Source organism: Kogia breviceps, chromosome 5 (assembly GCF_026419965.1).
Source record: "Kogia breviceps isolate mKogBre1 chromosome 5, mKogBre1 haplotype 1, whole genome shotgun sequence".
In the NCBI taxonomy this organism is placed as follows: domain Eukaryota; kingdom Metazoa; phylum Chordata; class Mammalia; order Artiodactyla; family Physeteridae; genus Kogia; species Kogia breviceps.
The window spans coordinates 148,713,107-148,726,472 of record NC_081314.1 but is presented as its reverse complement, the minus strand read 5'-3'; the positions used below and the strand labels follow the sequence as shown (position 1 = coordinate 148,726,472).

General features: G+C 62.1%; 1 protein-coding gene across 1 annotated transcript in view; it reads right to left on the bottom strand.

Moving 5' to 3' along the window:
• Positions 1 to 8,893, bottom strand: part of COL18A1 (collagen type XVIII alpha 1 chain) — a 44,980-nt gene extending 36,087 nt beyond the window's left edge. The window contains 3 exon segments of the mRNA XM_067035268.1: positions 8,124 to 8,813; positions 8,816 to 8,845; positions 8,848 to 8,893. Of these exon segments, the coding sequence (XP_066891369.1) occupies positions 8,124 to 8,813; positions 8,816 to 8,845; positions 8,848 to 8,893 (766 nt within the window).
• Positions 8,894 to 13,366: the final 4,473 nt, after the last annotated feature.

The following is a 13,366-nucleotide window of genomic DNA, read 5'->3' as shown; positions in this document are numbered from 1 at the left end:
CTCGGGGAGATGCTCTGAGATTAGGAAACAGGACCCTCACCAGCCTGAGTGCCAGTGGCCCCAGCGGCCCAACTCAGCTGCCCCCAAAGTTAAACATGGATGTGCCCCAGCAGCGCCCTTCCTCCCAGGCAGCTAGAGCTTTTCCAGATTAATTGAGAACACAAGATGCAGCAGCCGTTGACGTCCTGGGCTGGAAGACAATAGCGTGCTAGGGACCCCAGAGATGCACGAGCAGTTCCTTTCCAAAGTTCCCCAGTTTCCTCTCCATGAAATTCTCCATGGTTCCCATCGGGAGTAGGCCTCCGAATGCCACAGCCCTAAGATCACTGCTCCATCCTCCAATTACCGGCGTCTTGAGCGGGGGATGTGGCCACACCTCCCTGCAGATCTGGCAGCTGCGGTGCTGGAGGCGCTGGCCCCAGGCGCTGGCCCAGCTGTCTCGGGAAGGGAACCAGTACCTCTCCAGAGAGCGAGGGCCCAAGCCAAGCTCTGGGAGCTCAGAGGTACGCCTTCCTGGGAACACCGACATAAGCCAGGGCCCTCTGGTCTGCCGCACTCGCTGCACATCAAGGAATCGGGGACTTGCTGGTTGAAGACAGTTTCCCTTTCAGCAAACGGGCCAGCCAGGACCAAGTGGGATTCAGCCCAGGTACTTAAGATTGGTTCAACATCTGAAGATCAATTAATGGAATCCATCACATCAACAGAATTAAGAAAAATCACAAGGTCCTATCATTAGATGCAGAAAAAGCACTTTATAAAATTCAATGCACATCATGATCAAAACTCTTAGTAAACTAGGTATAAAGGTGAACTTCCTCAACTTGATAAAGACTATCTACTAAAAACCTACAGTGAACGTCATAATTAATGGTCTACTTAACGGCGAGAAACTTGAAGCTTCCCTACTAAAACCAGGTACACGGCAAGGATGCCCCCTCTCGCCACTCCTTTTCACCGTAATAGCTAATGCCGTCAGACCAGAAAAGGGACCCGAAGCACACAGATTGGAAAGGAAGAAATAAAACTATCAATCTGCAGATGACATGAAAATCAAAATGTAGAAAACCCAAAACTACTCCTGGAAGTAGTGAGAATGGCAAGTTTGTAGGATATAAGATTAATGTACAACAGTCAACCATTTGCTATATACCAGCAACGAACAAGTGGAATTTGAAATTAAAAACACAGTACCATTTACATTAGCACCCCCCCCAAGATAAAATATTTATATTTATACCAGGTATAAGTATGACATATATGTATACAAGACCTACATGAGAAAAGCTACAAAACTCTGACAAAAGAAATCAAAGAAGGACTAAATGAATGCAGAGCTATTCCAGGTTCATGAATAGGAAGACTCAATGATGTCAAGATATCAGTTCTTCCCAATTTGATCTATAGATTCAGTGCAATCCTAATAAAAATCCCAACAAGTTATGTTGGGGCTATAAACAAGTCAGTTCTGCAGTTTACACAGAGGCGGAAAAGACCAAACACTACTGAAGGAGAAGACCAAATTTGGAGGACTGACAGTATCTGACTTTAAGACTTATTATAAGCTACGGGAATCAAGATACTGTGGTAATGGTGCAAGAGAGACAAGCAGATCAATGGAACCGAACAGAAAGCCCAGAAATACACCCACATAAATACAGTCAGCTCATCTTTAATAAAAACATCAAAGGCAATAATACAATGGGGAAAAGATAGTCTTTTCAACAAATGGTGCTGGAACAACTGGACACAGACCTTACACCCTTCACAAAAATTAACTCACGACGGATGATCACAGACCTAAATGTAAAATGCAAAACTCCTAGAAGATAACGTGGGAGAAACTCCTGATGACCTTGGGTTTGGCAATGACTTTTTAGATACAACACCAAAGGCACAATTCATGAAAGAACTGACAAGCTGGACTCCTGTGCCCCAAAAGACACAGTTACGACGAGAAGACAAGCCACAGACCGGGAGAAAAAAATTGCAAAACACGCAGCAGATAAAGGGCTGTTATTCAAAATAAATAAAGAACACTTGAAACTCAACAATGAGAAAATGAACAGCCTGATTAAAAAATGGACAAAAGATGTGAACAGACGCCTCACCAAAGAAGATATACAGATGGCAGTTAAGGACTTGAAAAGACGCTCCAAATCAGCTGTCATCAGGAGAATGCAAATTAAAACGAGGGAATTCCCTGACGGTCCAGTGGTTAGTACTTGGCGCTTTCACTGCCGAGGGCACACGTTCAATCCCTGGTCGGGGAACTAAGATCCCACAAGCCGCGTGGCTTGGCCCAAAAAAGTATACATACATACATACATATACATATATATATATATATATATATATATATATATAATAAAATAACATAACAATGAGATATCACTATACACCTATCAGAATGGCCAAAATCTGGAATATAGACAACACCAAATGCTGGCGAGGGTGTGGAGCAACAGGAACTCTCATCACTGCTGGTGGGAACGCAGAATGGTGCAGCCACTTTGGAAGACAGTTTGGTGGTTTCTTATAAAAATAAACATACTCTCACTATAGGAACCAGCAGTCATGCTCCTGGGAGTCAAGAGCTTATGTCCACACAAAAACCAGCACAAGGAATTTCTAGGAACTTTATTCGTAATTGACAAAACCTGGAAGCGACCAAGAGGTCCTTCAGTAGGTGAACAAATAAACTGTGGCCCATCCAGACAATGGAACAGTATTCAGAGCTAAAGAGAAATGAGCTAGCAAGTCAAGAAAAGACATGCAAGAAACTTGAATGCATATTTCTAAGTGAAAGAAGCCCATCTGAAAAGGCTACAGGCTGTATGATTCCAACCACGGGACATTCTGGAAAAGGCACAACTATGGAGACGGTAAAAAGATCACTGGCCGCAGGAGTCGGGGAGGAGGGACCAACAGGTGGGGTGCAGAAGATTTGTAGGGCAGTGAAAATACCCCTCGTGATACTATAATGGTGGACACACGTCATTTGCATTTGTCAAACGCACGACGGAACATATGACACCAAGAGTGAACCCTGGACTTCGGACTCCGGGTGACCGCAACGTGCCAGGGCAGGTGCATCAATAAGAACAAATGTACCGCTGGGTGGGGGTGCTGACAGTAGGGAACTCTCTGGACCTTCCTCTCAAGTTTGCTACGAGCCTAAAACTGCTCTAAAGAAAAGTCTGGTAAAAAAATTAGGCAAATAATTTTAAAAAGTAAGTAAATATTGCAACCCTATTATCAGATACAACAGAATTCAAGATGAAAGGCGTTAAGTGGGACAAAGGGGATGGTAATTTTGACAATCCACCGTGATGAGGCCGGTGCCAGCCGGCGCACCCAGGATGCGTGTGGCAAAAAGGGGAGAAAGTCCTCATCCACGATGCAGGCGCTGCGTCTCTCTCCGGCCCTACTTTCCAGGTGAGATGGGACATAACCACCTCAGTAAGACAACCTGACCACGTGCCTAAAGAAAGTCCATGCTGTCCCTTCCTCACACATGGCAGTGCTCACCGAGTCCAGACAGCTGTGGGGTTGGGGAACCTCATCTCAGCATCACAGAGAAAACCCGCAGAGAACAAACATCTCAGACACGTGCAGGACTGGGAAGCATCCTAAACCAAGGGAGAGGTGACACAAGTCCCTGAGGATGTGCCGACACGTTTACAACGTTCAGATCTGCACACGCGTCCACCGTGACCAACCATAGCCTCGGGGAACGTTTCTGATGATCTAGGAGGGAAAGTGCCCACGGGCATCCGAGGAGTCTTTGAAGAAGACCGTGCATTCCAAGCGGGGCGTGTTACGCAGCGCCCAAAGCTGGGATGCACGGGGCCTCTCCGGCCTCCAGTCATTAACACAGACGTGAACAATCGAGGAACAAAGAAATCGGGAGGCTGAGTGGGGCCACTGGCCCTCCAGAGACACAGGGAGGCTTCCCAGACCCTGTGCAGGAAGAGGAGACTTTCAGGTACACAGAACGTGATCCCACGTCCACAAAGCAGGACTCACAAGTACGTGTAGGCGCACACACGTACACGCGCACGCTACGGCGGCAGAATAACGGGCCCCGAAGATGTCCGTCCCGCGATGCCTGGAACCTGTGAGCTGTCGCTGCACCCGGCAAAGGGGACTTTGCGGGTGTGGCTACGGTGACGGCCCTTGGGATAAGAGCCTCCCATCTAACCACGAGCTGAGCAGAGAGCCTCTCCCAGCCAGGGCAGAGAGCCAGAGAGACGCAGCCTGAGCAGGGCGGGCGGCACCACCGGCTTTGAAAGTGGAGGGGCCGTGAGACCAGGAGCGCGGGCTGCCTCCAGCAGCTGGAGAAGACAGAAGCCGAATCTCCCCTGGAGCCCCAGAGGAGCGCAGCGCTGCAGACACCTTGCTTCTGGCCCAGAGAGACTGATTTCAGCTCCTGACCCCAAAGGTGACACACTTGTGCTGACTTGGGCCCCTGAGTCTGTGGTCATCTGCCTCGGTGGCCACAGGACACTCACAAGTGTGCAAACGCTCAGAGACGCCCCCACAGCGAGCTGTGTCCGGCCCTCCCTGGTGAGGCCCCGACCCTGACGCGTGTGCTCACGACCGGCTCTGGAATGAAGATCTAACACAGGGAGAAGCAGCGGAGGACGCGATGGGAGCAGGGCGGCCCTCGGGGGCGAGAGAGGCAGGCGCAGGCGGCCCTGGGGCCAGCACGTGCACGGTGGCAGGAGGAAGGCCCGCTCTGAGCAGAGGCCACCCTGCGCTCTCCCTCCTCGGGACTGAGGCCGCTCACCTGCAGACCCTGCCCCTTCCAGTGGGGCCTCCCCCGACACCCCAGGCACCCTCTCCCCGACCCCAGCTCCGTCCTCGCTCCCAGGGGTCAGCCCCCCCTCTGGCCCACCCCGCAGGGACCCGGGAGGACCTGGGACGGATGTTGCCCCACCCGCCCCCGTGTGGAGGCCTCACCCCCCAATCTCTGGGGCCTGAGGAACAAGAGACCCTCCCCAACAGTGTGCTCTCCCCACGGCACCACGGGGAGGGGAGGCGAGGGGAGGGGAGGGGAGGGGAGGGGGGTGGGCCGGGACACGCACGGCCCACCGTGGACCAGCCAGGCAGGGGCCGGGCACGGCTCAGGGGCCCAGCCTGACCGCAGACACCGACGGAGCTGGTGGGGCCTTGGCGGCGGCAGGAGCCCTCCCCTCCCCTCCTGGCCACACGGTGCTGGGGGCCCCGCACGGGGGCCCCTCCCGACCCCCTCCCCGAGCCCCACCCCGCTGGCCGCGCATCCCCCCAGCCGCGAGCAGGCGCCAGGGAGGAAGGAGGTCCGGCGGGAGGCGCTGTGATGGGCTGCTGTGCACCCGTCCACGCCCCACCGGCCACCGTGAGGTGAGGGTGCCCGTCTGTCCTGGGGTCCCCGCCACCTCCCTGCAGGACACACCTGAGAGGAGGGACGCAAGTGGTGGTACCGCGGGGGCGCGGGGGCGCGGGGGCGCGGGGCCTGGGAAGGAGGCAGCACCCGCGCGCGGCTCGGGCCTCACCCGGCCCGCCCCTCGGCCGGCGCCAGCAGCCCCAGGACCTCGCTCGGCCAGAGCCAGGCTCATCCCGGGGCCGCCCTCCCCCGCTGCACGCAGGGCTGGCCCAAGGCACTGGCAGGGTGGGCAGAGGAGGGGAAGGGCACTCCCGCCCTGGCCCCGTGGGACACCCCCAGCCAGGCCACAGCCAGCAGGGCCCCCGGTGTGGTGGACACGGAGCGGCTGGCAGAAGAATCCCGCAGGCGCCCGCTTTGAGCACGGCCTCAGGCCGCGGCCCCGCCAACGTCTGCCCTCGCCCAGCGAGAAGCCCCCGTGAGGCCGCTCCGCAGACCGGGCAGCTGCGGTCCAGGAAATGCCACGCCCCGCGCAGTCCTGCCTGGGCCCTGCCCGCACGAGGCGCATCCTGCACCAGCCCCCGGCCCCGGGCCCACGGGGGCCGAACCCCCAGCCCAAAGGGGACCTGGGCCCAGCCGTGTGTGTGCCCGGGGCTCTGAGCGGGCAGGCCTGGCCCTTCCCCGCTCCCCGCCCCGCCCCGTGGAGGTGGGCCTTTGCGGGGCACCGGGGGGGCGGGCCTCCTGGCAGGACACCTCCCTGCAGTGCTGCCTGCCCCTGCCCCACGCGCTTGGCTGGGGTCAGGGCAAGGCCGGCTGGGGGATGCGGCACGGAGGTCAGAGGGGCCCGGGCTGGCCCAGCGTTCAGGTGCACCGGGCACCAACCGCGCGGAGGGTGAGGGAGCACGCAGCTCGCCGCGGCCCCCGCCCTCGGCGTGAGGTCAGTGCCCTCCGTGCCAACAGCCCGGGCAGGCCCCTGCCTCCGCCCTCGGCCCCGCTCTCGGGGTCCGCCACAGGGCCCACGGGCTCCTCACGCACCGAGCCCTCCCAGAGAGGACCCTGCCTGGCTGTTCCCTGGGTGCCCACCTGGCCATCCTGCTTACCGCAGGGCTCGGCCGCCGGCCCCCTCAAGCACCGTCCCCATCCGTCTGTCTGCAGAGGCCACGGTCTCTCCTCCCTCTCCTTCCCAGCCCTTTTGCTTGGCTTCTCCCTCGGGGTGGGCACCGCCCGTCATGGGCACTTGTTCCTGCCCTGCCGCGGCCTGGGCACCGGCAGCCACCTCCTCGCTGCGTGCCAGGCCCGGCCAGGGAATCGCCGGTGCACGTCCCTCGGGGGCTGCAGAGTGACATCCCCTCTCGGGGTCCAGTGCAGGCGGCCCACCCCCACTGGCCCAGCTCCAAAGCCCAATGACTTCGGAGACCAGTGATGCATCACGGCTGCTCTCCCCACGGCACCACGGTCGGTGCGGGGGGCGGTTAGCAGTACACACAGCAGGGCACGATGGGCCCGCAAGCGCAAACGGGGAGCAGGCTCCGCTCAGGGGCCCAGCCACACCGAGGACGCAGAGAGGGAGCTGGTGGGCCCTAGGGGGCTGCGGCGGCCCGCTCCTCTCCCCTGCCAGCCACGTGGTGATGGGGCGAGGTCCGTGTGTGGGGGGGTGGTCCCCAGGAGGGAGTGGCCCTTTAGCCGCCCCGGGGTGGAGAGGCTCTGGAGCTCACGGACCGGCTGGGGGGCCCCCGTGAGCCCCTCAGACTCACTGGCCGCTAGATGGTCAAGACCTCTCGACCTTAAGAGCAGCAAGCGCCCCTGTCCCTTCCACCCCCACGACCGTGCAGGCTGGGCAGAGTTCGGTGGGAAGTCCTGTCGCCGTCCTGTGCCCTGGTTTCCCCCTCCACGACAGGCGTGTGGCAGGCGACCTCCGAGCGTGGGAGACCTGCCATCACGCACAGAACCTCTGGTCTCGAGCACGCTTCTCGTCCTCCCCAGACCTCAGCCTGCCCCCCAAAGGAAGCAGCGCACGCCGTCCAGCCTCCCGAGGGCGCTCTCCCAGCCGGACCGACGGGAGGGCGGGTGGCGGGCCGGCCGTTACCTGCAGGTGGCCCAATGAACACACAGCGCCCGTCCTCGCGGGCCGGGAGCGAGGCGCAGGGGAACGGCAGCCCGCGCCCGTCCAGGTGGCTCCAGCACGCGTCCTCCAGGGCCTCGCAGAACTGGCGGCAGGGCGGCGGCGGGCCGGGCGGGGCGCCGGGGCCACAGGTGGGGGCCGGCAGCAGGCAGAAGAACCAGGCCAGGAAGCGGTGACAGCGGGTCTGGAGGAGCGCCCCCCAGGCCCGGCCCGCGGCCTGCACCTCCTCGCCGCTCGCGTGGAGGCCGCAGAGCGCCAGGGAGGGCAGCGGGGGCGGGCAGCGGCCGGGGGCCCCCAGCAGTGCAGAGCTGTCAGCGAGACCAGGCCCCGCAGGACTAGCCACGGGGGGAACCCAAGCACCCCTGTCCCCACTTAGAGCCAAGAGCGCAGCGTGAGACAGCCTGGCGGAGGGCTCGGAGGAGAGAGCCCCGGGGGCAGCGTGCGCTTCCGGGGAGCCCGTCACCAGGGCAAGCGGAGGAGGCGTGCGCGTGCGGTCATCAGGGCGTCGGTGCCGCTGGCCGGGACGGGCTGCCGCGGGCAGGACTCTCTCGCTGGCCGGCTCCTGGGGCCACCCCGGGGGCGGCTGGCTTCCCTGGGGAGGGGCCCCGGCCCGCACGGCGGACAGAGAAGCTCTACCTGGGGATGGCGGTGGTACCGCAGGCTCCCCGAGCAGGGCCCGGGGCCTGTCCGGGGAGGGCGGCGGCTGGGTGGGCGCTGGCAGGGTGCTGGCCTCGGTCCTCTGGGTGTCCGGAGAGCTCGGGGCCCCGGTGCTCAGCCAGAGAGTGGTCCCGTCGTCCTGGGGGCGGCTGGAGGGTCCAGGGGTGGTGAGGGGCTCCGTGGGGTCCTCGGGGCCTGGCGTCCCCGCCCTGGCGGAGCTCTTGGTGGGGGTGGTGTCGTCCCACAGCTGGACGAAGTTCCGGATGCCCAGAGCCACGTTCAGGATCTTGGCTCCGACGCCGGCGATGTTCTCCTCCTTTGTGTCTGGGCTCGCGGTGGAGGCCGCCGGGGGGACGGTGGGGGCCTGGCCCTGGCCCACCTCCGGCCCCTCCAGAGGCGGCGCGGGGCTGGCAAGGGCTTTCCACTGCTGGGTGGGGTCATCCTGGGGGGCCACGTGCGTGGTGGTGTCCTCCGTGGGCCGCACAGGTGAGCCGCCCGGGGGCTCAGAGGCCGGTGCGACCGTGGACCCGGCAGTGTTAGCGGGCCACAGCCAGGACATCAGGTCGGCCCGGGCGGGCGCGAGGCAGCAGGCAAGCAGCAGCAGCAGGCCGCGGTGGCCGCGGCGGCCGCTGGGGTCCGGAGCCATCAGGCTGTGAGCAGCACGGAGCTGCGGCGGCCGCTGCTGTCCAGAGGCGGGGCCCGCCTGCCCCGCCTCCCAGCCCTGGGCCGGCAGCCAGCTCCCCATTCATGCATCCGGGCGGCTCCTCCTTCTACCTCCCCGCCCTCCAGGAGGAAAACAGACGGGAGCCTCTACCCAAGGTGACAGGCCCCCTCGAAAACGCCTCACACCTCCTTAAAGCAGCCGCAGACGCTCCCTCCACCAGAGGCCAAGGGGCACTGACAGAGCAGCCAGAGGACTTCCCAGCTCCTCCCCGACTGCCCCGAGCCCCTGCTCCGGAGCCAGCGTGGGCACGGCGGGCCCCTCCAGGGCGGGGGCGCTCCTGGCTGCTCTGGAGCTTTGGGAAGGACCCTCCTCCTCGCCCCGCAGCCTGCAGAGCCCAGACCCAAGAGAAAGCGCCAGGCACAGGTGTGTCCGTCCTGCGTGTGGCTGGGAGCCTCAGGACACCGGGGTACAGCCCCGGCCCGCCCCACCCCCCGTGCCCACGATGCTCTGCACTTAGAGCTTCTCTGACTGAGAACAGCCTGGAAGCCCGGCCTCGAGCCACGGCTCTGAGGCAGAGCTGGAGCTTAGAAACCACGGGATTCGCTGCGAGTCCATCCTTCCGTCGCGACTGCTGCCGAGACGGTAGCGTCCAGTGCCCGGGGCCTGCTCGGTCACCTGTTCCGCAGCCTGCCCAGCTCTGTCCCCCCGCAGACGCCCGGCCGCCCTCCCTCCATGCCGCCAGAGAGCACGGCCCCTTTTCAGCTTTCGCTCTTAAAACCTGCTCAAACGCACCGGCCCTCTGTCTCACGGGCTGGCGCCGCGCTCCCCGCTGACCCTGCCGGTGTCCGGGTTCTCATCAGCGCTTAGCGGAGGCCTGGGCGAGTTGCCGATGAACTCCTGGGAGCTGCTCCACAGGGACGGAGCACGGCAATTGGGAAGCGACAAAAGGCAGAGGAAGATTAGTAGACAGACAGACAGACAGACAGAGGTCCCGCCTGCCACTCCCACACCTCAGAGCTCAGCCCGTGTGCAGGGTGGGTGACTGGGGGATAAGCCCTTCACGCAGCCCCCGGGGCGCCAGCCTCCTCCAGACATCACTGGGCGCCCCTTTCGGGGGGTCCCACTCTGCGGACCGCTCCAGGGCCGGGTTCGCCTGGCCGGCCTGCAGCTGGACTCTTCCCCGGAGCCCTGACTCCTTCCCCTCATAAAACTTCAGACGGCACAGTCCCTCTGTCCAGAACACTGTGGATGCTGCCCCGTGGCCTGTAGTCCGGCCAGCGCCTGCTGCGGGGCTTGGGGAGAAGGGCCTGGCCTGGGACTCACAGCCTGTGCGGGTGTCTGACCCGAACGACGGCTGCTCCCTGCCCGCGAGCACTCCAGACGGGGACCCAGCTCAGGCCTTCACAGCCTCGGCCGGAGACCAGAGGCTCTGGGTCACAGCCCAGGAGAGGGGGACCCCGAGTGGAACCCAGGTGTCTCTCCACACGCCCACACGCGCCTGCACACGGGGCCAACACTCGCTGACGCAAACGCACGCGTTCCCTCCCGCAGGCTCACGTCATCACACGCACCCTCACACATCCACACACGCGCACGGGTCTCACCACACGTTCCACGCTAGACCCCACGCGTGCCCTGCGCGCCAGCCACCCCTTCTGGCTGAGTCCCCTCGGAAGCCCGTCCTCTCCAGGCCGTGGCAGGGACCCCAGCTCAGGACGCCGAGGAGGCCATCGATGAGCACGGGCCAAAGGGCAGAGCTGGGCTGTTTGGGGTCAGAACCCACGTTGCAGGGCAGCTGCACAGCGGGGCCCCTCTCGAAAGGCGTGGGGCACCCTCTAAGCCAAATCTGGGTCCCACCATCCATCCCAGAATTCTTAGCAACGCCTAGAGAACAGTCTCTTGCTAGTCACTGCCGCTCATGCGATTTTACGCCGGAAAGTCTCTGGAAAATCTCAGGACAGATATTCCAAAGGCCCTTCCCCTTCTCCTAGCACGTTCTGGAGAGGGACCCCGGGCCCTTTTGAGGCAGAGCCCATCAGGGGGGGGCTGCCCTTGTCCTTCGTTCTCCAAGGCCGGGCCCAGAGAGCCCTCAGCCCTCGAGGGAGCAGGATCAGACAGGACGCCGAGGGCGTCCAGGCCAGCACCCCCCACCCAGCCCCAGCGGTGACCTGGCCTTTCCTCCCTCTGTGCCCACCGCCCGGGGTACCACAGAGGCACGGCCGTGCAATCTGAGAGGTTTCGGGGTGGCTCAGCGCTGCCCAATCAGAACTCGGGAGCACAGCCTCCCCTGGCCCCCCCGGCCCCCCATGCAGAGCAGCCCGGGGGGCCCCGTTTCCCGGGTCCCAGCCTGCTTCCTGGCGGGGACTGGGCCAGCGTCCCTGCGGCTCCTCAGCCCAGACTGGAGAGCAGAGGCCCAGGTCTCAAGGGCACTCGCCCTCTCGCCTCGGGACTGAAGTGGACCCCCCCCCCCCCCCGTGTGCCCTGCCCAGGGTTCGCAGCCACTCCCGACAAGGAGCACGGAGGCCGTGTCCTCAGCTACTTCACGGGGAGCTCAGGAAACAAACCAGCCCCTGATCACACACCCCCAGCCAGCATGTGCAGACGGGTGGGCCCCCGTGGAGCCCAGAGCATCCCGGGACCCCGTGGGCCCCGTGGAGCCCCTCCCTCGAGGTAGTCTGTGGTCTCCCTTCGGGTTTCACTTATGAGAACAGCCGGCAAAGGGCCGTCCAGCTGACCACGGGCTGCCCGGCACCATCTAAAGCCTTCCTGGGCTCCTAGGACCTTGGGTGACTCTCTAGTCATCCCCTGGTAACCTGGGCACTGCTGTCGGTGGGGACAGCGGCACCCGAGAGGCCAGACCCTTGGAAGCCATCGCGGGGGCTCCCTGCACGCAGTGACTGGAGCTGGGCAGGCCCCCGCTGGGACCCTGGCCGAGAAGCCACCTCCCGTGGGGCCTGAGGCTAAAGGTTCCTCTGCCCTGAGCACTGGCCGTCCCCCGCAGGAGCTGAGCTCTGTCCCGGGCCCTCCAGCCGAGTTTGGCCACGAGGGCTCCAGAAGTCTGAGCGTCTACCTGGCCCTGGAGGACCCTGAGGGCACTGCCCCACCAAGAAGTGGCCTCGATGTCCACAGACCCACGCATGGGCTCGCCACTGCCTGCCACCAGCCAGCGGGGCTCAAAACTCAGAAGGAGGCCGCAGCTCGGCGCCCGGGTGGGACGGCCTCCGGGGAAGCCTGAGATGCATCTGAGAAGAGCATGCATTGATCTAAGCTCCCAGAGCGGCCCCCGGAGGACGCTCTGACCACATACCGGTGCCCAGAAGGGAGAAAGCCCACGGCCGCCCAGAGGGCCGTCCACGGCAAGTCCTGCCCGTGCAAGGAGCCCTGGGCCCCCAGCATCCAGTTCAGGAAAGACCATGATCCAGGAATTCCTGATGAGCTGGGAATTCACCAGGTCCAGGGGCCAAAAGCCAATGACAGCACAATTGCTGCTGTGGTCTCCATCTGGCAAACTCTTACACATCCCTCAAGACCCCATCCCCTATGCTTGCTGTCCTGTGGCTCCCAGACGGGGTTCACTGTTCTTGCCTTGGTGACAACGCCCCACTCCTCGATGGTGTGGTAGCTTCTGCTCTTTGTTAACTGGTGTCCGCCTGTACTCACATTTCATGCTGTGTCCTGACTTAAGGCAAGTCCTCCTGCGTGGGTGGGTTCCTCCTCCCACCCAGCCCTCCCCCTACCTGCAGAACTGTCTCTGGTGGCTGAAAACTCCTCTGGAGGACATCAGATTTCTGTCTGAAGGCTCCTGGATACTACCCAACACAACAAACAAGGGTAATTTAGATTTTAGAAGAGAATTCTGGACCCAGAGGAGACATGCGTGTGGCACTGTGAATAACAAGGAGGCTTTCTCTTCCTTGGGAATGAAGCGGCCAAAACTCCTGTAGATGCCTCGTAGGTGCCAGGTGACCCCTAGCAAAGCCCTTCTCCCCTCACGCCCTCACTCCGCCCACGCCGCCTTCCTGAAAGGCCCCCCTCTCTCCTCCACCTACGACACACACAGCGGGTCGTGGCCCAAACCAGCAAACACCTTCACCCCTGTTAATTCACCCCAGGGCTCGCCAGGTGCACGGGTGCATGTGCGTCTACAGGTGTGTGTTTGTGTCTCTCTGATGGGCGTGTGATTATGTCTCTGTGTGTGTGCATGTGCATGTCTGTGTACACACACGTGTGCACACGTTTTGGGTCTGTGCCTACATGCGTCCACTCACTCCCGTGCACACAATTGTCTCTGGGTTTCTGGACGCCGGGGAGGCTGCAGGAAAGCCCCGCCAGGCCGGGGTTTGCAGGCCAACCCCTGGGGTCTGCACTACCCGGGGTCGGGGGTTAGAGCTTGCTAACCTGTTAGCCAATGTTTGCACGTTCTCGTTGGAATGACATCCCAAAGCCGCAAATGTCTAAGTCGCTCCCTCAAACGCCTGCCTCGGCCTCCCCACAGGCACCTGGGCACCGGCCTCATCAGACGGGTCTCTCTGGCTCAGGATCACTCCCCCCACAAGCA